The sequence below is a fragment of the Theobroma cacao genome, chromosome 1 (genome assembly GCF_053813885.1).
Source record: "Theobroma cacao isolate CCN51 chromosome 1, ASM5381388v1, whole genome shotgun sequence".
NCBI classification, from domain to species: Eukaryota; Viridiplantae; Streptophyta; class Magnoliopsida; order Malvales; family Malvaceae; genus Theobroma; species Theobroma cacao.
Window position 1 is genome coordinate 42358552 of NC_142639.1, and position 26871 is coordinate 42385422.

At 32.2% G+C, this 26871-nt stretch overlaps 3 protein-coding genes across 3 annotated transcripts; 1 reads left to right on the forward strand and 2 right to left on the reverse strand.

Annotated features, from left to right (window-relative positions):
* Window positions 1-832: 832 nt before the first annotated feature.
* LOC18614606 (RNA/RNP complex-1-interacting phosphatase) lies at window positions 833-1465 on the forward strand. The gene has a single exon (XM_088808338.1). The coding sequence runs from the start codon at window positions 989-991 to the stop codon at window positions 1364-1366; it is 378 nt and encodes a 125-aa protein (XP_088664464.1). The 5' UTR covers window positions 833-988; the 3' UTR covers window positions 1367-1465.
* Window positions 1466-1961: 496 nt separating this feature from the next.
* Window positions 1962-26311, reverse strand: LOC18614610 (protein SEMI-ROLLED LEAF 2). The gene is given in 20 exon segments (XM_088808332.1): window positions 1962-2256; window positions 2259-2376; window positions 18992-19207; window positions 19309-19437; window positions 19524-19664; window positions 19749-19949; window positions 20085-20212; window positions 20606-20681; window positions 21064-21210; window positions 21314-21769; window positions 21881-22030; window positions 22251-22543; window positions 22681-22877; window positions 22978-23144; window positions 24312-24359; window positions 24963-25091; window positions 25216-25330; window positions 25614-25729; window positions 25994-26068; window positions 26174-26311. Coding segments are annotated over 20 exon segments (3087 nt in total). The 3' UTR covers window positions 1962-2209.
* On the reverse strand, window positions 2983-5581 carry TWD1 (FKBP-type peptidyl-prolyl cis-trans isomerase family protein). Its single transcript, XM_007052436.3, has 7 exons — window positions 5405-5581; window positions 5091-5166; window positions 4600-4782; window positions 3896-3985; window positions 3532-3716; window positions 3279-3401; window positions 2983-3156 (listed from the first exon to the last, which is right to left on the reverse strand). Exons 2-7 carry the CDS (start codon window positions 5125-5127, stop codon window positions 2983-2985), a joined length of 792 nt encoding a protein of 263 aa, XP_007052498.2. The 5' UTR covers window positions 5128-5166; window positions 5405-5581.
* Window positions 26312-26871: the final 560 nt, after the last annotated feature.

Sequence of the window (26871 nt, forward strand, 5' to 3'; positions counted from 1 at the left end):
GCTGATACTCGCCGAGTTTACAGACACGTGTCAGACTTTTGACTAATCTGGACACGTGCTCGAGAATCATGGCGAGTTTCTCTTCCATTTACTTCTTTGATCAATTTGCTGTTCCACGTAGGAAAGAGAAATCGGTTTGACTCATGCTGAAACTTTTGACGTCATTAAATTTACTTGTTGACTCTTATTAAAGGATGGCTAACAGCCGTCAGATCCAAGTGGCCCCCTCACGAAGTTAGATGAGATATTAAAACAGAAGTGCACGTGTAAGTTGTGATGGTACAGGTGAGACCCACGGTCAAAAGACTTGGGCCAGGAGATTAAGAAGAAATCTCAGCTCATTGCCCTCTAAACACTTTGACACTTGAAGTCAATGCAATGATCTCATTTTTTATTTTTCTTTTTCTTGGTTTCTTTAATTGAATAATTTATTATTTTATTTAAAATAAGAATTTGAATTTTTTGAATTTTATCAATTTAAGAAAAATCGATGATAAAAATTAATAAATACAGATTACAAAACGAACAAAAGTGAAAATAATTCTTAACAAATATAAATTTTAATTATTTAATTTTTTTATTAATAATTTATTAAATAAAAATAAAAAATATTGTAATATGAGCAAAACATTGATAAACATTAAATCTTAAAAGAAAAAAAAAAAAGGAAAAGTTCTTCATGGAAGGGACCAAGACACTTACAAAAGGGCCAGAAGCCCAAAATCAGCCTAAGCTTAACCTGAAAGCTGAAATGAAAACCTTCGGTTGCTTGTCCCGCTCAACCAAACAGAGTCTTATCCGTTTTTCTTAGGTAAACATTTCCTTTCTCATGGAAGATATTTTCTTGCATTATTACATCAACACTGACAGCTTATCTTTTCTCAAAAGTTTGGTCGAGCACAACTTCTTCTGCTTTCTCAAAGGCACCCATGATCAAAACCAATCTTGTATACTTCTTCTGCATTCATAGTTTTTTCTGTTCACATCAATGGAATCGGCAGCTCTCTCTGTGCATCACTCTTTCTACTACAAGAACAGTTCAGCCCAAGAACTGAAAAGTAGGAGCAGGACCAGGAATTGTCCCAGAATTCTCATTGTTTTATCTTGTCAAAACAATGAACCAATAGAGAGATCGACAACAAAAGCAAAGAAAGGAAAGGATGAGAAGAGGCAGTTGTTTGCACTAGTTTTCACTGGTGTGCAGAAGTTTGGCAGAGGATTGAAGGAAAATATGAGCCCACAACAGAAGGGTGACTGGAAAGATGTGATGTTAATGAGTTTGTCATTTGCTGTTTATGTGTATATGTCTCAAAAGATTGTTTGTGCCTACGTTGCTTGGATGTCCATGCCCAGACAACCATGGTAGACACTTTCAGCTTTCTGGGTTTTAAATTTTTTGCCTTTTTAGGATGGATCGGAGATCTGGTTTCATCTCAAAGTTGAAATGGGATACTGATGTTGATCACTTTCTCCTTTCTTTTTTAATTGCAATTTGGATTCTGCCATGTCTGGTACTGTACATAATATACTACTATTGTTTAACAAGCAGATATTATAGAATATCCACTATCAGCTTCTTCTTTTTCATTTTTAAAGGAATAGGAAATGGAGAAATAACTTGAATTCAATTCAATGGCTAAATTCACCTTCACAGGTCATTTGCCTTTGTGTACAATCATGAAAACCTCGATGCATTGCTTTCTTTAGATATCAAGGCACAACGAGTCTGCACTCAGCAATGCAAAAAAAAGCAGTTTCAAATGCCAATTACAGAGATATCAGCTCTCCTGAGAAGAACGACAACAAAAAGAAAAACTAAATCTCTTCGAACATTAGGCAGGAAGATTATTCCATGCACATATCCACATACATTGGTGAGTTTCAGAAAAGCGTGTATTAGCACTGAAACATTTAGCGGAGTCATCTTGAACACCAACAGAAACATCTAAGATGTCAAAGCAGAAAGTCAACTAGAGCTTTTTCCAATAACTAACAAAATAATTCGAAGCTTAGATTTAAGTATTCGTTTTTGGTAATTCAGAGCTTAAATTAATCGGCTTTGACTCTTTCACGCCTGATGATGCGATAGAATAGGGACACAAGCCATTGCCACAAGAAGATTAGCCAATTGGTTCTCTTGGGTTTAGGTTCAGGTCTAGGTCCAAAAATTCCTTTATAAAACTCTTTTTGCTTCTGGTATATAGCCTTGTCATGTTCTGCAAGCAGGCGCAACTCCCTTGCAATTGCTTTGTCTTGAGGTGCATATTTGCGAGCCTTTAGAAAGTCTTCCCGTGCAGCTTCTGTTTGCCCAAGTTCTGCTCTGGCCTTTCCCCGTCTGAACATAGCTTTCACATTGTTTTCATCTTCCGCCAATACCTGAAAGCCAAGTGAGGATCTTGTTAAAAAACCAAAAAATCATGTCCACAAACATGCAGATGAATTTCAATCCAAGTATCTTAAAGAAATAAACTGGCCAAGTGCGTAAGAAGCCACTCAACAAAAGACATATACATTCAAGGCGTGGAATTTCAATTGAACTGGCCGAGTGTTGTAAGAAGCCACTAAGCTAAAGACATATACATTTGTCTAGGTTTAAATGTGCTTTACCATATTACATCTGTCTCAACCAAACCAATAGAATCATTACACAAGCTGCTTCATAACAGCTGTTAATTTCCTAAACACCGGATTGAGACACAAAAGACCTAAAGTCACTCTCTTGGAAGTATGAAAGAAAAAAGATGGAAAATACCAGCAATCTAATTTATTAGACCAATTCTTTCCAAGAAATGAACTGAGCCCCTACAAGTTAATCACTTTCTCGTTCACAATCCAGCAAAACAAGGATCAAACCTTTGGAGACAATTACAGATATCTAAGGCCTGTATTTTTCAAGATTTCCATATAAACCTATACATGGTGACTTGCAAAATTACAGATCAGCAAACTTTCAGAAGATATTTAAATAGAAAAGGGACGATGTCAGCTGGAATGTGTACTTACCATGGAGCACTGTCCAATGGCTTCTTCATAGTGCTTAAGCTTTATCAGACAAGCTGCCATGTTGAGATGACATGGATTTTTGACAGCTAAAGCCATGTCTCTATACTTCCCAAATAACTGGAACATAAAGTCATCACCCATATATGCTATGGCCTAGCATGAGAAAAAGAGAGGAGTAACCATGAGAACTTGCCAAAATAACTAAGAAAGAGAATAAAAAAAGAAAAATTGGTATGATATCAGATGCTAGTATTCAAGGAACAGAAGTGTGTAACCATTTCATACTGTTGCATCGCCTCCTCTAGCTTATCCTCCTTAAATAAAGCATTCCCGTCCATCTTTCTTCGATCGGCTGCACCAATCCTTTCCTCTACAGTCATGTCACCACGAGCTTTTCCCTATTGAAATAGTGCCTCACCAAGAGATGCATTTCATTAGCATCATATGGAAAAGGCTGATTTAAACAATTTGAAGATCCACATGTAAAAATACTTGGTTTTCTTGTAAAACCACAAGATAGCAACTTACTTCTTTAGTTTCATCAAAACCAATAAGCTCAACCTCATATAATAAGTCTGCCATAGGTGGAACATTTGGGAAAGAAAAACTTCCTTCTTTTCCATAACCTAATTCCCATCCCACATGTAACAGCGCACGTTCACCCGACTTCATGCTTGAGACACCAATAGCCAAACCAGTCATTTCTTTTTTCTCTGCCACCACCGTAAACCATTAAGATTTCATAAGATGCCCAATAGACAAGACACCATTAAAGCAGTTACTTATCATGATTAGTTATATAAATGGTTCCAGTGAAACACGTTCGAAACTACATTCAATATGTATTTTAACCATATAAACAAAAAAGAAAAGTGTAAAATCAAACAGATACCTTTTCCTAAAACCATTTCAAGTGGTTGTTGTTCATGCCATGTGTCTTCAAATTTATGCTGGGTGGTTTCAGCCCATCCCCTGTAGTGCACTATTTCATAGTTGAAGTTACTCAGATGTATAGGATACGTAACAGAAACAACATAACTCCTTGACCTCCCATGAGACTTCTAAGTAACAACTTTGCAAAGCAAATAGCAGTAGAAGTTCAACATTAATCATTAGACTAAACATCTACAATTACCCGAATAGCATTTGTTCTGTTAATGTTCTAAATTAAAAGAACTGGCAAAATTTCTCATCAACTAGTACATGACTAAATTGCCATGGTTAGCCAGTGACATTACACTCTAAAGCTCAGTTAAAACTAACCATAGTCCATTAAGCTGTCTCAATCAAACCCACCACTGACCTACATGTAATATAACCTCATAGGATAATGACTACTCATTAGTATAGCTTCAACAAAATATTGGGAGAAAGCTCAGATACAAGATTCATGCATCCAGTTGGAGGCAGTGAAGGTGTAATCAACACCAAACATTAAACTGAAAGTTAGACCAGATCAAACCATAACAAATGTTGGTTTTATACCAATAACTAGCGATTGTTTGTAACAAAAAAAATTCAGCTTTTCATATAATCAATGAAAGGCATGGCCAAAGAGAGATAAGAAGCAACAATTCACGAGTTTCAGTTACTTACAGAAGCAAGTTGAATACTTTGATGGCTTCTGACCATTCCCTTCCTTAATGATTTGCTTTGTTACTTTTTCATGTAAAATTTCCACCTCGGAATCAACTTTTGGAGGTCCACTAGCATCCTGAGTTGGTTCCCCATGCACAAATGCAGTATTTTCAGTGACAATTTCATTCTCATCATCTTGACCTGTGAAGAACATAACATGATACTTATGAAGTAAGTATTAAAAACTAAAATGAAGAACATTATTGATATAATACACAGAAACAACTCAGTGATCAAACCATTGGAAAATAAATCTACAAAACGAAAACTGTCATTGAAAGAGAAAACATTGATACAAGGAACTTGATACAATGCAACGGGAATCCTATCACTTCGGATAAAAAAGTTAAATTTATGAATAACAAACATTTCCAAATTCCAAGAAGTGCTTCACCAAAAATTCAAACAATCCAATATCCAGAAAGAAATGTTATAGCTTGAAAAATTACCATGGGATTGACTTGGCTGCTCCTTAACATCCTCCATTACTAATATTCACTACGCAAAGACGACTTCTCAGAAATTCTGCACACCCATATTACAACAAACATCAATCAGCACATAAATTGATCAAACGGCACGAATCTTTCCGCAATAAAGGAAAATACCAAGATCCCAGATATTCAATTAGATTCAAACACCAAATAAACACAACTGAGCTTCACAAAACTTGGGGCTTCAGTTTGACTTGATTTTTTTTTCTGTATTGTTTCAAAATTTAAGCAAGGACCAATCCCAAAAATTTGTTAGAATAGCTACTTACGAAGAGAAGATCTGAAGCAAACTGGAGGTAAAGAGAAATTGAGTGAATCTGCTTGCTTTTTGAAACAATCGAAGAAGATTCCAGACAGACAGACAGACACAGAGAATGAGCTCGAAAATGCATTCGATTAGTTGGTTGAAGATTAAGTCCTAGCACTGGAACACTTGCGCCGCGCGCCGTTTTGGTGCCTGAAAAGAAATATAGAGTAGAAGTCATTTGGGCCTTGCGATGGTGGACTGGTTTTGGATTGATGGGCTCAAAAGGTTATTAAATCTTTAATTGGCAAAATTAATTAAATTATTACCTAACCTTTTGCCTTTGCCAAACAGGTTTTGTCTTGAGAATTTAAATTTTAAAGCCTTCATCTCTCTCTTGCCGATTAGGTTTTTGGTATATCCCTTATTTAATCTCCTTTATCAATCAAGTAGTTGTATATGGTTGAATTTGATTTTACCTTTCGCTTGTGTATGAATCATTGCTTTTATTTGCTTAAAAATTGGATTTAATCAATTGTATGAATCACCTTTTTTTTAATTTTATTTTGCAATATTTTGTTAGGATTTTTTTGTTCTTCTCAATGGCTTACCCATCGGATTCTGATTCTGATGAGGCTAGATTAGATGAATTATACTACGGTGAAGCAGATATAAGTAACGCTGACTTAAGGAAATATAATGAACAAGTGAAAGCCACAGGGGTATGAGTCAATTTTCTACTCGTTGTGCTTCTTTTGAATTTATTTTTTGTTTTCTTTGACTTGATTATTTTGTTTCAGGGATATGATGTTGATGATTACCCTGGTTTTGCGATCGGTAAGATTTTTAACATACAACTCACTCAAGCTGATCACGAGGAACTCACTCACGAGGAACTCACCCCATATGCAGAAAAGGCTATAAACTACTTCAATGAACAAAATGTATCTTTCCTTCTTTCAATATCATATTAAATTAATACTTGTTTGCAAAATTAATTAAAAGATATTTTTGTTGGATTTCATGCAGCATGCAAATTTCAAATTTCTAGAGCTTCTTAAGGCAAATGTACAAGCTTGTTGTGGTGTTAAGTATTCTCTTACTTTTAAGGTCAAAGATGTTGACAATGGAAATATTGAAACCTTTTAAGGTTTGTATTGGAGAGGCATTCTAGGGGAAAATCTTGAGCCCAACGATGAGGTGGGAGAGTGTAGGATTAAGCCTATTACTTCTTGAGGAAATTCAACAAAAATGATCACGAGATATTTCATTTCAATTCGAACTACAAGCATTCTGAGCTCTTTAACAATCCCAACCGAATTATTGGTTCCTTGTTTTTAGGAAAATTCGTTTGTGATGGATTGATGTTTATTAATTAAGCATTTTTTGTTAATGTTTTCTTTCACAAATAAGAAGTTTTTGAGAAATTTTTTTATTTTTATCTATTTGATTGTTTTGATTAATTGAAAAAATCTATAATTTTTATAATGTTATTCATTTTAATTGGAGACTTTGTTTTCAATCAGATTGGTGGACGATTTGAGGAACTGAGTTGATGTTATATGAGTTTCTTGTACTTGATAAAAACTTTGTTATTTGTACTTATATTTTGTGTTATTATATTTATTGTTTTTCACCTTTCATATTTTTTTAGATTTCTTTTTCTTTATCTATTTTTTATTTTTGATGTATTCATATCCAATTATAAATAAAAAATTTAATTCAGATTTCATTAATATGAAATATGAAATTTAGATATTTCAATTACAAAAGCAAAACCAATATCAAGATTAAAAATTCATCAACATTTCGATAAATCAAAAACTTGTTAAAAATGTGAGTATAACAATAAATTGATCAAAGTAGAGGAAATTACAAAATTGAACACATTGTTCAACTGTGGTTGTCGCCTTTTCCTTTGCGCCTCCGTCATGGTTCAACTTTTCCTGCTTAATCGTTCTCTTTCTCTCTCCTTTTTACGTGATCAATCCTCCCTTCTTGAACTGATGTCATCATTTTCGAAAATAATCTCGACAATTAAAAGAATTTCATACCTACCTTCTTGAACTGAATATCTACCTTCTTGAACCGATGTCATCCTCGTTAGGTATTGCTAATGCTCTTCTTGAATTCCGTATTTATCTTCTTGGACAGATGTCATCATCTAATTAGATCTCATTTTATTATATATAATTAGAATTTTGTTATATAATTAGGTTTTTGTTTCTTGGATAAAACCTAATCATTATCCTGCGAATCGGGTCCTTGGTATTTCCTAATCATTATCCTATGAATCAGGTCTTTGGTATATCCCTTTCTTGATGATGATTAAGTGTTTTTGCAATGGTTTTATTCTGATATTTCAATTGTGTATCAACCTTGAATTATTTTTGTGATAACCTAATTTTGAATGCAATGGATTTGATATTAGGCATTATTTTTTATGCGTGATTTTCTTTAAACTTTGTGAGTGTAAAAATCTTGATTACCTTTTAATGTTCAAAACGTCAGTTATGTTATGAGACTAAAGTTTGCTTAATTGATTTCTTTTTGTTTCTACTTCTTTTACATCTGCTTTTAACCTTTCACTTTTTTATTTATTCTCATTAATTTGATTTTGATTTTATAATATTTTGTTAGGATTTTTGAATTCTTTTCAATGGCTTCATACCCGTGCAATCTCGAAGAAGAAATGACCAGATTAGATGTTTTATATTATGGTGAAGCAGATATGAGTATCGAGAACATGATGAAATATTGTGCACAAGTGGCAGCCACAAGGGTATGAGCCAATTTTCTACTTTTTTTTCTCAAATTTAGTGTTTTGTTTTTTTTACTTGATTATTTTGTTACAGGGCTATGATGTTGATGATTATCCTGGTTTTGCGATCGGTTTGATTACTCCAATAAAACTTGATCAAGCTGAGTACTAGAAATTAACTCCATATGCAGAGAAGACTATAGGCTACTTCAATGAACAAAATGTATGTTTTCTCCTTTCAGTATCACATTAAATCAATACTTTGTTATATGTGGCAAAATTAAAATATATTTTTATTGGTTTACGTGCAACATACAAATTTCAAGTTTTTAGAGCTTCTTAAAACAAATGTACAAGTTTGTGCTGGTGTTAAGTTTTATCTTACTTTCAAGGCCAAAGATGTTGACAATGGAAAGATTGAAACCTTTCAAGGTTTGTATTTTAGTGGCATTCCAGATGAAAATCTTAAGTCGAATGATGAGGTGTTAGAGTGTAGGATTAAGCTTGCTACTACTTGAGCTTCTTAAGACAAATGTACAAGTCTGTGCTGGTGTTAAGTTTTATCTTACTTTTAAGGCCAAATATGTTGACAATGAAAAGATTGAAACCTTTCAAGGTTTGTATTTTAGTGGCATTCCAGATGAAAATTTTGAGCCGAATGATGAGGTGTTAGAGTGTAGGATTAAGCCTGCTACTGCTTGAGGTAATTCAACACTGTTTGTTATTTAATTTTTTATTAAGTTGTAAGTCTATGGTGTGTAATTTTAGATTTGTAGATTTTTTTAAAATATCTTTGCTAATTGTTAATTAGCAATTACGAGGAAGAATTGAATTTCAAGAAATACGAATTATTTTTTCAAATTTCTTAGAACTACAATTATTTTTTTCCAAATCCAATGGGATTATGTATTCGTTTTTTTATCAATTGATCATATTAGTGTTTTTTTTTTTTGTTAATGTTTTCCTGTAAAAATATGAAGTCATGCTATTTTGTTTGACTATTTTGTTTAATTAAAGTACTTTACAATTTTCATTAGTAACGAACATCAAAAGGATTTTTATTTTGATATGCTGTTGAAATATTTGGTATTTGATTCTGCACAGAGCTTGGTTACCAGTGTTTATGGAGTTTGTCTCTGAGCGAGATATTAAAGTGGTCACGTGCTAATGATTCATGAGACTATTTGTTTTAAGTTGTATTTATTTTCAGACATTTAGTAGCCTTGCATTTTATGTCTATAGTGTTTGTTTTTTAATTAATATTCGTAAAGGAGTTGTAGTTTATCTAAGTTGCATTGGATTTGCTAAAGCTGCATTGGATTAGTTAACATAATCTACTGCTGGTCATTTGACTGATCGGGTGGTTAGTTTGATGACTTTCTTCCAGCAGTTGATATCAAACTATATATATCAAAGTATTTTTTTTTTATTGTTCGTCTTGAAATATTAAAAAAAACACATTTTTTTCAATATCGTGCAATAATAGTGCAACTACTAAGCAGCAATAATGCTAAAATAATCAAGAAGAAATGGCCAGATTAGATGTATTATATTATGGTGAAGCAGATATGAGTACCGAGAACATGAGAAAATATTGTGCACAAGTGGCAGCCACAGGGGTATGAGCCAATTTTTTACTTTTTTTTTCTCAAATTTAGTGTTTTGTTTTTTTTACTTTGTTATAGGGCTATGATGTTGATGATTATCCTGGTTTGGTGATCGGTTTGATTACTCCGGTAAAACTTGGTCAAGCTGAGCACTATAAATTAACTCCATATGCGGAGAAAACTATAAGCTACTTCAATGAACAAAATGTATGTTTTCTCTTTTCAATATCATATTAAATCAATACTTTGTTATATGTGGCAAAATTAAAATATATTTTGATTGATTTACGTGTAGCATACAAATTTCAAGTTTTTAAAGCTTCTTAAGACAAATGTACAAGTTTGTGCTGGTGTTAAGTTTTATCTTACTTTCAAGGCTAAAAATGTTGACAATGGAAAGATTGAAACCTTTTAAGGTTTGTATTTTGGTGGCATTCCATATGAAACTCTTAAGCCGAATGATGAGGTGTTAGAGTGTAGGATTAAGCTTGCTACTGCTTGAGCTTCTTAAGACAAATGTACAAGTTTGTGCTGGTGTTAAGTTTTATCTTACTTTCAAGGCCAAAGATGTTGACAATGGAAAGATTGAAACCTTTCAAGGTTTATATTTTAGTGGCATTTCATATCAAAATCTTGAGCCGAATGATGAGGTGTTAGAGTGTAGGATTAAGCCTGCTACTACTTGAGGTAATTCAACACTGTTTGTTATTTAATTTTTTATTAAGCTGTAAGTCTATGGTGTGTAATTTTAGATTTGTGGATTTTTTTAAAATATCTTTGCTAATTGTTAATTAGCAATTACGAGGAAGAATTGAATTTCAAGAAATACGGATTATTTTTTCAAATTTCTTAGAACTACAATTATTTTTTTCCAAATCCAATGGAATTATGTATTCGTTTTTTTATCAATTGATCATATTAGTGTTTTTTTTTTGTTAATGTTTTCCTGTAAAAATAAGAAGTCATGCTCTTTTGTTTGACTGTTTTGTTTAATTAAAGTACTTTACAATTTTCATTAATAAGGAATATCAAAGGGATTTTTATTTTGATATGTTGTTGAAATATTTGGTATTTGATTCTGCACAGAGCTTGGTTACTAGTGTTTATGGAGTTTGTCCTCGAGCGGGATATTATTGATTAGTGCCAATCTCCGCATTCAAATAAGGAAAATGAAGTCACATGACTCCAATAAAATTGTTTGTTTTATTATAATATTTTAATACTATTTAATTTTTCTTTTTATGTTAATTTCCTCCGTTGCGTAATGGGAGCAGTAAAAGACACGTGTTATGGCATAGTTGGGTATCACATACAAGCAATAAAAGTCAAGTGTTATCGCATAGTTTGGTATCACATACAAGGTTATAGGCTCGGTAGTGCTCGCGGTTAATGGCTTAATGTTGTCTTTTTGTCGTTTTGTTTATTTTTCCCTCTCTTGTATAGGACTTTATTATCGACTAAATGAAAGACCAAACGTCGTGTATTGCTCTTATTCTTCTTTTCTCAAGCTCTCTTTTGTTTTTCTCTTACACTACTAGTTCAAGTCTCATTTTCTCTCTAACAGTTTTTTTTTGTAAAAACACCTCATCTCTATCCATTTACTTGAGTGTTTATAATTTCTTTTTTGGATGTGATTTGTAACATAGAAAACTTTTAGGCTGATTATAGCCAATGCTTATCATTGAGGCTAAACAAGACCAATATTCAATGCTCAATCATCAAAACATGCTTATAAATATATCAAAATAATTTTTTAATAGGTATAAATTTGCTCACAATGTAGAGGTACTATTTCTTTAGCCTTTCCAGTCAATCAAGCCTTCTACAAAATAAAATGTCGAAGTTTTCAATCGAACTTAAAATGATTAACAATAATTAATATCCTCATACATTCAGAACATCATGTAATAATCACAATACCAACTTAAGATCTTAACAAAACTCTTTCTAGCTTTAAAGTCTGTTCCACTTCCTTTCCAAACCTTAAGCTTGTAAACTTTAAAACTAAAATTTAATAATTTCTTACCTTGGTAAGCCAAGTTTGAAAATAACTTTTTAAAGGCGAAAAAGCAGTGCCAATTAGAAAGGAAAACTTTAAAACTTGAAACCCATGATATGGAAGTTAAAAACTTAAAATCTTACCTTGTTTGACTAAGTTGATAGTTTTTGAAACCAACAACCTTGGTAGTTGCAAAAAATGGTTTAGAGAAAAAAATTATAGAGTGAAAAATGGTGGAGGACAATGGAGTTTTTTTGTTCTTTTTGTGAATGATAAAGGATGAAGAAAAATGGAAAGAGGTTTGAGAATATAGAGGAGAAAAGAGGAGGGTAGAGAGACAAGAAGAAAGGAAGAGAACTTTTTGTTTCTTTTTATGGTTTTTTATTTTAAGGTATTTTTGTTTTTTAAAAAAATTATGGTTGAAGAATAAATTATGGCCCCGTCATTAATCAAAAGCAATATTCCTATACTCGAACATAAATATGATGAAGAAAACTTAAACTCGTGAAGATTAGCAAAAGCTAATGTATTCATGAGAATTTAATAGCATACCGACATGCACGTAATATGCACAACTAAAAAGTATTTAGCTTAGAAATGCTGAATGAAATTAGAAAAAAAAAAACCAAACTACTCACAAAAGCATTCGGTTTTATTATAGAAAGTTTGCCTCGTATCCATTTCCCGTCTTACATGAGTCATCATTACTCTTACTTCTTCACAACTCACAAAACTATCATAATCAATACTACTTAGATCTTTGTTTCATATTTCTTCTCTTATTCTCCTTTTGCGTACTTACAACTATTGCATACAAGGCTCTATAAACTAAAGGTCTGAATTTTCCTTTCAAATACAAATGCTTTAACATGACATTTCTATCAACTTTACCCACCCATTTACTCCCAATGTTTCTCCCCACGAACTTTGGATATAAAAGTAATGCTTATTTTCATCTGGATTATAACCATATCCAACAATTTGTATTGCATGAAGTCCATAATATTTTGTTGGGGAATATTTTGGACCTGAATAAATTTTCTAATTAAAAAAATAATTTATGAGTTAAATAAAATATATGCATGTCCAAATAAAAGAAATGAAATAAATTAATATTGAAAAAAAATATAAAAATTTTGTAATTAGTTAAAAATAATAAATAATTTTTTAAAATAACAAAATATTTAGTAACTTTTTCTAATATAATTAACTCACATCTCTAAGCTTCAGAAAATCTTCAAATACATATCCTACTGTTGCTATGGGGTGCAACATCAGCTTTTGGAAAAGTTCTTTTTGAAAATCATCTTCATCTGAAATTTTTTCGTATGACTCCATTATATAATGATGAGTAATCTTAAAAATAAAAAATAATGTAAGTACAAAAAAAATAAGAAAAACATAAAAATAAGTATATGTAAATATAAACATTAATTTATATTATTTTTGTTTTACCTTTTCTCTGCAATTTCCTCTCCTACCAACATAAGGATAATCTTGCTCCTTGTAAACCCATGAATTGGCATTCACCTAAACGCTTGATTGATAGTGAGCATATAATAGCCTGAAGAATCTTGATCTTTACAAGTTGGATCCACACAATCCAATAACTGATGAGGAGAGTTCAATGTAAAATCTTCTCGATATTTTTTTTAAAACCAAAGCAACATTATCAGAAACAACCATTGACCAACAACATTCTGTAAAATACAAGAAAACAAATAATAAAAATGAAATAAATACATTAATTTTTTTTGTATGAGTAAAACAATAGATTATTGTGTTATAGAACTTACGACAATTCCTTTGGTCTCTCACGAGGTGACCAATCCAAACAAATAGAAATTTAAGTGGTGTTTATCTTTCTTTTTCAGAAGCGCCTGCAAACAATATAAAATTTTAACATATAAAAAAATAAAAAAAATTAGATAAAAAAACAAAAATTTTATTACTCACTGCTTTAACTATCTTCATTTTTATATCAACATAATGAGCTGCCATTTTTCTCTATTTTTTAAAAACCTAAAACAAATAAAGAAGGTTAAAAAGAGTAAAAAAATGTAACATATAATAATAATATTGTAATATCTGAATACTGATATTTTCTCAATATTTAGTTCATTAGATGTAACATTGTATTAAAAACTTTAGAACAAATACGGTGACCAAAACCTTAGAAAAAGATTGATGATAGTGCTAACAGGAGACTAATAAAGTGCAGCATATAAAGAGTCATTTGAAAAACGTTAAGCATTTTTTGAAAGTATGATAGATATATTATTGATGGAATTACAACAAGGGCTATCAAAACATTATAGTAAAACTACCCATATATAACTCGATTGTGGTGAATAACCATCAATACACAGCAAAAACGCTTAAAACAATGTTACAGGACAATAACCTCACAAGTTGCACTACCAACACTACCAGAGCTAGCAACACAAACAAAGTTTCATAGCAACACATCATATTCTGCAACCAAACAAGATAACATCATCCATATATATGCATAAATACAAAAGAATAGCACATCATAAACGAGGATTGGTTGAACATCAGAACTAGTTTGATGTGCTAATAGTGTAAAGAGAGCAAAATTATGAAAAAGATTTCTACCTGTCTCCTAATTACATGGAGAGTTCAACAACAAACAATAAATATTCTCTAACCACATTACACAGTTTCCTTTCTATATCCATCAAACAGGAATCAATGGTAAACTATGAAAAGAACCTCTATAAACATTAAATATGCATTTGAAAATCTTTGACAAATCAATTAGCATGTAATCTATCCCTAGAGAAAATAGTGAAAAGAATGCTAACTATACATACAATGCCATGTCACAAACAAATATCCTTCTTGATATGAAATTTTTTATTATGTAACATAGATGACAAGGAGGTGACATTAATGTATGCACAACTTTAGTTTCAACCAGACATGCAATGCCCTTAATCATCTATCTTAATATTTTGCTATAGGTTGGGATAGATATGCTACTTTAGAAGCATCCAAATCTAATTAAGCCTCGTTTTAATATATATATATATAACAATTAGGTTTTTGTTAAGTGAGTTTGCCACTACATGTTTTTGTTAAGTATTACCTATATGTTTGCCTTATATATGTAAAAAAAATGAAGAAACGAACGAATTTAGCACGAATACTACACGAATTCTACACTTTTTTTAATAATACTTTCTTAATTAGATTTTACCAATGATAAACCAAATTAAAGGCAACCTTTATTATTAATAAAGTTTCAATCTTGGCATTAGAGAAACAATAATAAAATAGAAATTTCATTTAATTAGCAGATGAAAAAAATTAATTTTTTAATTGATAATTGAAAAGACATACAATATAAAAATAATTTATTATTAGTTTGATATGTAGGTTAGCTAATAACCAGCTATTAAGGTTGATTGGATAGTTAGAAGACTACATTATAAACAACTTAGCATATCCAATATATCAACAGTGCCGAGTATGATTCGTTCTACTACATATTTTAATTTACCTCTATCTTACAAGTTGTTCTCCTACCAACAAAAGGATAGTCCTGCTCTTTACTAATCTCATAACGCAACATCCATTATAATGTTATCTTAATGGTTAGCATATAGCAATCTAAACTATCTTGAATTTTGTTAGTTGGATCCTCACAATCAAGTAATTGTTGAGGAGAGTACAAAATAAAATCACCTTATTTTTTTCTTGAAGCGGAAGCAAGAATATCAATAGCAACTATACCCCAACAACATTCTGCAAAATATATACAAAAAAAAAGTTAATTAAAAGTAAAAAGAATACTCTTTTTAAGTGTAAAATAATACATTAATGTGTTATAATATAAAACTTATTCTTACGACATCTCATTTGATTCTCAACAGCAACTACTAGTCCGAACATGAAACAGTTCAAATGACTCATTTCTTCATCTTCTGTAATTGCCTGCAAACAATATAAAATTTTAATACATAAATAAAAATAAAGGAGTGAAATAAATTAATTTTAAAAAACAAAAAGCATAGAAACTCACTGTTTCAATTTTTTTTTGTTTTTACATCAACATCACCTTTTTGAATATCACTCATATATTTATGTGTTACTTTATATCTTTGCCCTGCATAATATTTTTGCTTTAGGTATGTAGAATCTATGGAAAAACAAACTTAAAAATTATGAAGTGATGAATTAATTCTACATGAATTTTAAGCTTTTTTTTTTAACTCTTATATTTGTGTGTTAACTTATATATTTATCCTGCGTATGTAGAAATTATGGAAAACGAACAAATTTTGTACGAATACTAAAAGAATTCTAAATTTTTGCTTGATTGTTTAGATAAACTGTAGAAAATATTTTTTATCGTTAAAATTATCATGTGAAAAATATTTTTTGTTATAACTAATGGAGTTATTTGAGTGTTAAAATAATAAAAAAGAACTTATTACAAAGCAATAGTATCATTTGATTTTTACTAATTTGGGATAAAAATAAAGAATGAACATGAAAATTAGTAAAATCAACAATAATATTGCTTAAAATATTTAAGTATGTATCTATAACTATATATAAAAAAAAGCCAGTGCCTTATCTTTGCACCACGTGGAGTGATAGTTTTGTGCCGTGTGGAGCTTCAATTGATTGACAAGTGGATTGATTGACATGGGTTGGTTGAGTTTGGAAGCTTCCAAGTGCGGGTAATTTGGTCTTTTTGGACTTTTGCTCCAAACGTGTGGGCTTGCGATATCCAATTTTTGTGTTTTTCAATTCTCAGTATAATCTCCCTTTATCAAGTGTTGACCATAGGATTGAAACGGTAAAAGTTGGATGGATGCATGGCCTGTCAACTCGGTAGTAAATCTTGCTAACTACCTCACACCTTTTTTGCATCCATGTATATGAGTGTAGATCATTTTTGCTTGCTTTTATTTGGCATAATATCCAAAAAGTTCTTAAACTATTTAGAAAAATTTAAATAAATTTTTATATTTTTATTACGTTTAATTAAATTTTTATAGTTTTATTTTGAGTCAAATAAATCTTATACTTTTATTTTGAGTTAAATATGTTTTTATATTTTTATTTCGAGTCAAATAAGCTCTTATGATTAATGATTAACTTAATCTAAATGTCATTTATCATTTTATATCTTGTAAAATTGACGTAACATGCTAAAATATCATAATTGATTATGATATAATATATTAATATATTATAACTGATGATGACGTGATATATTAATTTAACATAATAACATGATTATATAATATTTTTCACTCTTCACATCAACACTATGTTAATATCATGTGGATATAAAATGATAAATAGCATTTGAACTAATCGTAATTAATCAATCATTAATTATAAGAGCTTATTTGACCTAAAATAAAAATATAAAAATTTGATTGAATGCAATAAAAGAATCAAAGTTCATTTGAATTTTGTTGAATAGTTTAAGAGCTTATTAAGGCATTATGCCTATTTATTTTAGTTATTATATTTGTTTAGTTTCCAGTTGATTTTTGCTTTTGATTGCAAAAATTGAAAAGAAAGCAGAAAATAAAAGGCAGATTGTAAAATGTAAATAATAAAAGGATCAACCAGATGAAGCCTTAGATAAACAAAATTACCTTCTTCTTTTTTTTCAATTTTTATTTGTAACCATGAAATTTGCAGAAACGGGTTTATATACGAGTCGACCTAAGAAATTGAACTCAAAGGAATCAAGAACTAAGAAATTTGCCGAAACTTAAATTTGGGTTTATATACGAGTTGAACTAAGAAATTGATTAAAAATGAAGAACCCGATGAACAAAATCACGAAAGAAAGGTTTTGGGAATTTTAAATGTTGGTATTGAATACCGGAAAAGTTACCTAGGTTTATATCTGAGTCGAAGAAGATCAAGAGTGAAGAACCCGATGAACAAAGTCACAAAAGAAAGGTTTTGGAAATTTTATACGTTGGTACTGAGTACTGGAAAAATTACTTGCAGAAACTTACATTTACTAGTCCTAACTACTGAACTAATCACCTTCTAATTGCATGAATAATTTAACTAATTTACTAATCGATGTAATTAGAAGTACTTTCATGACTAACAGATGAAAGAGCACATGCTTATTTCAATTTTCTTGAAGATCAAAGAAGCACGTGAAAGAAATTGGAGAAATTAATGAAGGTTATAGAGGCTGTTTTGATTTCTCTAGTGGATCTAATAAATTATGATTACTGATTGAGAAAAAATAAAATAGTCTGTGGGAATGAATGCATAAGAATATACATGTAGCAAGAAAATTTTGAACTTGTTGCAATATGCCATTATCTCCGGAGATAACAATGATTTGATGCTTGCGCCATGTAACAATCAAAAATGTAGTATGCGATGCTAGTAGTAATAGCCTCATGGATTTATCAGCTGTTATCTTTACCTAGTGCCAACAAATCCTATACATGAGAGCACACGAGTGCAGTAAGTATTATTCTAATCTTCTGTTACTCCCTGCAGTAACTCGAACCTCAAAAAAATTCTTGGTTTCATTTTCTACAGTATCAGCAACCAGCAGCCTTCAGGAAATGGTCGTATGGGCTTGATACAGGAAGCTGAAAATAGGGTTGTTGGTGGTACTCAGTTGCACAAAGCATCAGAGCAGTGCCAGCATATTGATTCCAAGAAACAGCACCCATATTCTGATCAATAAATGGATTTTCACTCTGCAAATCCAAAATAATCTCAACAGTAAATCAAGTTGCAATATGCATCACTAACTTAGGATTTAGATATATATATATATATGCTCAATTATGTTTTTTTTTTTTTTACAACGTATATATGTACATAGGATACTCTTGAGAGTAATGATAAATCAATATACAAGTTCAAGTATTGGGAGTGACATAAAATAAAAGCAATTAAAGAAATAAAATTCCCATCCTCCTAATTTAGTATTGCAGTCAAGTGTTTTTCGATGAATTATAGTGAATGGATAAAGTATTTAAGGCATTAATAGTTATGGTCAACAGATGGTGCAAGAGGCTGCAAAGTGCATATGGGTTATGGATGATTAAGAGAAATTATCATCATCATGAAGTGTCCTAAATCCTAAATAACTCCCTAAATTATAATTTATAAAGTGTCCTTGCACTATTTCAATACTACTTAGGAAAGAACCAAATTAAACATTTTGCTTGAATATGAAATATTTGAGGGAGCCACTATACAAGTTAGTACCTTCACATAATTTGATTCAACAAGAGAATGAGGTTGCACCTCCTTTGCATAATTGCTGACTGAACTTTCTTGATTCTGTTGAGCACTCATTACCGTAGACATCTTCTGCTGCTTTCCCATCAGAAGGGCCTCACAGTGTCCAGCCATTTCACTATAAGGCATGTCAGGAGGGCTTGAGACTGAGGATCTTCCAACTTGATTTGTTGTCTCTGAAAGCTGCAAAATAAATTAGAAATATATTTGAGTTTAACTATATTTTCCTACATATATATATTCCAAGAAATTTACATATAGCATCAATCAACAGAATGACTCACAGCATCAAGAAGATCATCAACACTCAGGAAATTTTGGAGTTCAGGTGCCAAATGTGCATCAGGACCTGTTTTACTTTCGAATTTACTAGGCAAAACATCATCATCAACCGTGAATAATGGAGGCTCAACCTGCACATTCACAATATTATATGCTTGTATAAAATTCAAGAAGGAGAAAAAGGAGGTGGGAAGAATTGAAGATAAAAAGAAATTGCCTTCTCAGGAGATTGATTATCTATTGATCCATTTTCATATATTTGTGCAGGAGTCTCCATGGACAGATAAGTTCCAAGTGGACATCCATCATCAGGGATGAAATCACTAAGCAACTGGTTTCTTATTTTCGATGATACTTCCTGCCGGATTTATCTTAAATATTAGTATTCAGTCTTTAATGTCAAGCAACTAATTCTTTACAGCAAGGCAAATAAGGGTCATACAGCAGACAAATTGCCAAGAAACTTCACTATCATGGTTGCAAGTGACTCTTTAGACTGGTTCTCTGCTATTTCTATTCCTGAAAGTGACTTCAAAGCATCTTCATTGTCTTCTTTTGATCCATATACTTTTCCTGGATGCTCTGGTTCAGTTTTAGCCGTCTGTAACTTGCAATCATCAACCAACTCTAGAAATGGATCAACCTAAGACAAATTCAGAGTATACAAAGTTAGCTAAGCTTTGAATTCAAATGTTTATATCTGATAATGTGACGAACACATAGATAGTGAGATTAAGAAAATAAATCAAGAAAATCCCAAGCAATACTGCTGCCTTACTGTTTTTGCCGTAAGTGAAGCTTTAACACAAGGAAAAAGAGGGGGGATATTGTAGGCTTTTGATGAGAAGATGATCATAGATGTAGCAAGGATAAAGAGGGACCTCCGGCGTGACGGCTGCAGTGGCCCTAACAAGAAACAAAAGACTTCCATCAAATGAAGAGATGGATTTGAAAGTTGCAACTAATCAAATGAAGATTAGCCATCAAGAGGTTAATTAAAATTTAAGATATGTCTACATAAATATCCTAATTGGTTCTAATTTCTTTTTTCTTTTAACTCTAATTAGAATAGAGTTACATATACCTTTATATATTACTTTCAACTGTTCTATTCATATTTAAGATCATTATTCTCAATATACCAGGAGAGTTAATAGGAAACTCTGAAATTTTACAACCATATATTTTGAATCGTATCCCTTGTTTAGAATTAGCATAACATGATTTTAAAGGTTCTTGGGAAGCTGAGTTGAAACAGATAGAGCGATAATATGTACGAATTTGGAAACAAAGGCCTACCTCCTCCTCCCAGAGATATGCTTCTTAAGGTAAAGGCCAGCTGAAAGCTTCGTATCATAGCCTCATTACAGGAGTTCTACATAATATAATGCGTAGTAAGAAACTTACGGAATGAAAACAGTGGACTATCTATTAAGTATAGCTAAAGATGAACACGTAATCTATCTCAGAAAAAGTAGTAAAAAAATTATATATATATATATATATATATATATATATATATATATACATCTTTTATATTAGAATATATTTTTATATATTTATATAGAAAAGTAAAAACTTCTGCACAGATATATTAATAACAAAATTAATTAGACAGTAAATGCGATCTTGCCTTGTTTCGGTATGACAGCACAAAAGAACTTGATAAGAAAGTACATAGAAAAAGGAAGGATAAAACAAATCCATTATCAATTTTAATTCATAGTGTCACTAGTTTGCCAAGAATAACGTAATACCTTGGTCCGTGCAAATAACAACACCAGGCTGTAGGTATGAGCAATTGCTTCAAAATTTTCAGGCGTGTTTAAAGGAGAGATGGATTGTGCCCAAATCGATGAAAGCATAAGGGTTATCTGATGACTGCTTAATCGAAGAGGTAAAGCCTGACATGGGTTGGTAAGAAAAGGAAAGGTCATGTCAGATAAAAGAAAAGAAATAATTTTGGGCATGATATGCCAATTTTAAAGTCAGAACATGAATACTAACTGTAACTTCAACCGCATTACTCATCGATTTTTCATCCTCTATTGTAGCTGGTGGATTCAAATATTTTACACTATAAGCTCGGCTGTAACTTGACTTCAACCTGTTCAGAATAGAGTGGTTTTGGATCTTTGCATTCTCAGCACCAGCACAGTTCAATCTGTCTTGCATGGAAATGCCATTGATGTTTCCAACCTTATCGTCTACAGCATTTTCTTTATCTTCCCTACCCAGCTTCTTAAAGAGTGCAGCCGAAGAAGAAAACACGGAAACGGTTCTTGAGAGTGTCTTTTGCAACTTAGTGGCCTTATTTGGAAAAGAAGTAGCAGCAGGAGGACAAGGGCAGACAGAAGACGGAACCAGAACAACAGAAAATATGCAGTGAGCACCGACTCTTGTTTCATGGTCTGCATAGACCATTGCTAGAAGTAATGAATGAAACAATGCCTCAGGAAAAGCCTGTAACATTTCGTGTTTCGAAGGAATGAGAATAATATATGGAACTAAAATAGAAACTACACAATCTTCTGCACAATAACTAAATCAATTAGACAGTAAATTTGGTCTTGCCTTGTTTTGGTATGACAAATTTGGAATTGATGCCATGATTTGAGCAGTACGGTAAACAGCAGAAATCAAGGTTCTGGCCATAAGAGTAATGTTTGGCATGTTCTCCAACATCACAGCCATCATATCAAGGACAGGACCTGCATCTCCAACCTGCCTTTACAAGGTAACTCAGTTTTGCATGTACTTTAAAACAATATTATCAAGGTTCAACTACAATATCATGAAGATATTGTATTCTTGAGTTAAGATTGTAATTATTTTTGCCACATGTTAAATCCTATTTGCATCAACTATAGATATGTTAAATCATGTTACAAATATAAATGATATTTTATAAACCAGTTGCTGAAGAGGTGGAGAACAAAGTCACCTTATGTGATAACTGAACAAGGCACTCATCTACCACTGCTCGAAAATTTTGGTTGTATTGAATCACCTCAGCTCCCAGATTTGAGTCATCAAGTGAGCTGTGAATGCTTTTGCGTAGGTGTCTTGTCATATCAGTTAATGCACCAATTATAGCCACAGATGGCTGAACCTTTGTTTGTCGAGCAAGGGAAGTGGCAACATGCACAATATGTAGCTGCATACTGGGTTTCTTCAAAACATTCTTGTGGTCAAGATGCTTTACTAAGATGGACAACAAGAAATGTGTGTTTTCTCCTGCAGATTTAATAAAACAATCAATTAATAATCACACCAAAAATTCACTCAAAAGATGACTATTAATTTTAATGGAAAGAAAGGCTGCTTAAGCTTTCAAATAAGAAACTCTTATCAATATCAAACAAGCTATGTACCACATTTCTCTATTATTAATTGCATGTCCTGCAAGACAGAAAGAGCTACGCCATTTTGGGTAGACCACAGTTCCTCATTATCAAAAAACCGAAACAAGGATTCCAAAACACGTCGGACAGTTGTAACTTCCTTGGCTAACTTGGCCATGTTATGCAGGCAAACTCTTGACCAAAATTTGGGATTCTCAGCTTCCTCCCTGTAATTATAAGGGGGAAAAAGGTACTGCATATTAGCCATTAAGCATTCCATATGTACAGAGACTATGGCAATTGAAAAATTGTGACAAGAGCAATTACACAGACACATGAACTTCTCCATTCTCACTCACTATACTCCTCCAAGAAACACTTGTCATGGCATCTGCAGAAGAGAAACTGTCTTTGACACAGCCATTCTGTGTATCTTGCTTATCAGCATCTGATGTTTCTAAACCTCGGTAATTTTCCAAGACCACTGACACGACCTGGTGTTTTAGGGAAAAGTAAAAGCAGCCTTAGAGTAAGTATATTGGAAAATGAAGCACATCACACATAAAAAGATACAAGCCCGTGAAACAATGTCTATTGTAGATAACACACACACACAGATCAAAGCAACTCGGTAAATTTTATTTCAACCTGATGATGATCTTTTCCCATTACCTGCATGTAAAGCTCTAAGTTTGCTTTCGGCTTTAAGGTTACTTTTTATTAAATTGATATAGGGATATAGGATTCCCTGATATTTTTAAGTTACAATTGTAGCATATACATTCTAGATGAAATTAGGTAAAAATCTTGCATTAAATGGAGTTTTTACACCCTCCTTAATTTGTCAAAAGTGGTGCATTGGCAAAAGAGTCTTAGTTGGAGTAAGATTAAGTTATTATGTCCTAATACTCATTTTATTAAGCAAAAGTTCCAAATTTCTGGTATTTTCCGGTTAGGAGTCATAGCCTTATACATGTGAATATGTGATTGCTTTCACCTAGGTAATTGCTTTTTTTTTTTTTTAAATTTCACCAAGGTAATTAATAATTAGAACCCTACATTTTATCACCAAATTATGTTAGTTCTTTTAGTTGTTCTTCGTCAGCAGATTCCCTGATATCTTTAAGTTACAATTGTCGTATATACATTTTAAATGAAATTGGGTAAGAATCTTGCATTAAATAGAGTTTTGACACCCACTTTAATTTGTCAAAGGTGGTGCATTGGCATAAGAGTCTTAGTTGAAGTAAGATTAAGTCTTTTTTTTTTTTTTGCAAAGTGAGGAAAATTAAGTTATTATGTCTTTATACTCATTTTATTGAGTAAAAATTTCCAAATTTCTGGTATTTTTCGGTTTGGAGTCATAGCCTTATACATGTGATTGCTTTCAACTCAGTAATTACTTTTTTGTTGTTGAAAATTCACCTAGGTTATTACTTGGAACCCTACATTTTATCACCAAGATTATTTTAATCCTGTTCTTCTTCAGCTTAGTGAGCACTCACTGTTTCTGTAAGAAATAAAATCCCCAAAGCCTAGCACCCCAATTCTTTTCTCAATTTAGTGCCATATCATGGTGCCAAGAGATGGAAATGAATGGCAGAAGAATTTAAAAGAAAAATGAAAATATATATTAAGTAAAGGGTCTCAAGAAAACTCACATTATCAAATTCAGCTGAGACATGAGAGAACTCTCCCATGAACCAAACCTATAAGAAGAATAATTAGAAGATTGTGGAATGAATCAATTCTTTAAAATGCCTAAGATCAAAATAATCCATTGAAAGATGGACAAGAGAAAATAATGGCAAAATTAAGGGATAAACTATTGGTTTCCTAATTGGATTGAGATGTTCTCTTATCTATGGAATCCATACTGTCTCCATCTGCTCTTTCCACCCAGCAATTTTGACAGAACCAATTAGTTATGACCTGAACTCCTGGAAAAACAAAAGTAAATCTAGATCCTAACTGCCCTTCAGCCATTACTTCGAACTTCATTACACAATTAGCTCTTCTTTTTTGTTTATAGGCTAAAATAACAGTAACAAGGGAAAATAAATCTTGTTAAATAATCAATAATCATAGTACTGCCAAATTCTTAATGAATATTAGGGAAAGAAGGGCCACAAATGGATCTCAAATTCATACTTAAATCGATTATGGGAGGCTAAGTTGAAAGAAAACAAAACTTGGAAATTGTCATGAGAAAAACTAGGAGAGCATATAAGGTTACTATTAGTCAAAATGAAATCACTAAAAGAAAGCAATGGGGATTTAGGTAAGAATTTTCAGTAGTCATAGAAAATTACCACTGATGAAAGGGTTTGAAGACCAGCAGAACGCAAACGTTGTACTCTCCTGTCCTCTCCCATTTCTTGAGCTAAAAGACAAAGTTTCGGAATCAATCCATCTAAGTTGAACATATAAGTGCCATCCCTCTGGCTAGTCAAAAATGGTGAAAGATTAGCGTGAGGGGTTTCAGTGGAACAATTAGAAAGAACCTACTTCTTGAAATAAACAAGTTATGCTACAAAGTGGCAAGAATCTACCAGCACCTTCTACCTGATTGTTCACAAAAACAAATAGAGCTTGGCATCCTAATACACGCGTCTCGTCCATTCTTGTTTGATCTAGCAGGATCTGTACAATGCTAAGAAAGCTACTTGCAAACAATGGCCTGCAATATAGTATATAACAACAAATATATATATAAACTACTTGATTGATATGCTTAAAGTGCTCATCAATTTGACATGAGAAATTAGCTCCTAAGGTATCCTGGTCCCAAATTAGCATAGCATGAACATTTAATGACTTGATGACTGACAATCATATGCATGGAAGACCAACCTTGAATTTCCTTGCAAATGCAAGCATGGGTTAATGCACCTGGACTATAGAAGAGTACTTTATATGACCTTATTGCATGCTCACTTTCAATATAATGAAAAGAAACTCACATTTGCTCCTTACAAGAAATCATCAACTTCCTGTAGACACACACAATAACTTGTACAGAGTGAAATTGCTCACTTCGCAAATCCCTGTAAAGCCTCTGCTCCAATGAACTTGTTATCTGATTTAAAACCAAATCATCAGAGGATTGAAAACTAGATTTTGAACATCGATCTATACTTTGATTAATTAAAACCGAAAACAAAGAAACAACAGCGAAAACCAATGGCTTTAGCAAACCAACAAGGACGAGTGTAATCTTTTCACAGAAATGAATCACATAAAGAAACAATGTACTACAATCAAGCGCCATGAATTCTTAATCTTATCAGAACCAAAGATTTCCAAACGTGAAAGAACGAAGCGTCGATGAAACTGTACGTACCTTTGGAATACGAAGCGGATTCTTGGAAGCGTATTCACATAGTTTACTGATCATTCGATCATTTGGCTGTTCACCCTATCAATCACCATGCCAAAAATAAAATACTGATCAGTTCCAGGCAAATTCTCACGACAAGCGTCTAAAAATATGAGAAGAAAAAAAGATATGAAAGGCAGGAACCGGAGATCGAGGAAAAATATCGGCGAGTAATTTCTTGTAACGCTTGACTGGATGCCTGGATCTGGTGCTCAAGGAAGGGCAAAAAAAGCACAAACTCCCGCACACAGGCTGCATCACTCTCCTTGATATCACCCCCATATAATTTCTGTTCAAACATGTATATGCGCCTCTCCCGTCCCTCTTAACTTTTCTTTTAAATATTTCTTATCATTTTACGATTTATATATATGGTTTCCGAGCTAGTCAAAATGATAACGAGCGAGAGGGCTTGATTCTTGAATCGAAGAGAACGAATTCTCGGGATCGGAGGAAATGGAGGAAAAGGATGGCCGAGGAAAGTATAACCGTAGGGGAAATGTAATTCCTTCTCTCTTTCTATGATATGTCGTCGTCCGCGTATTATATACTCTTCGCTTTGCGATAATTATTTATTTTTTTAATTGAGTTTAAAATAAAGTTTCAAGCCGGGCCCGTAGCGTAAGAGGTCGGTGGTCACATGGGCCGTACAGCTCCATTTAGCTTTTAATTCTAGACTTGAAATTGCATTTTTATGTTTCAATTTTTTAAAAAAAAGTGATAATTTTATTGGAAATTCTAATTTCGACATGAGATAATTAAATAAAGAGACATTAAACTCATTTTATTTTGATTAGAAAACCAATTAAAGGAATATGTGATTATTTTAAAGGTTCCAAATT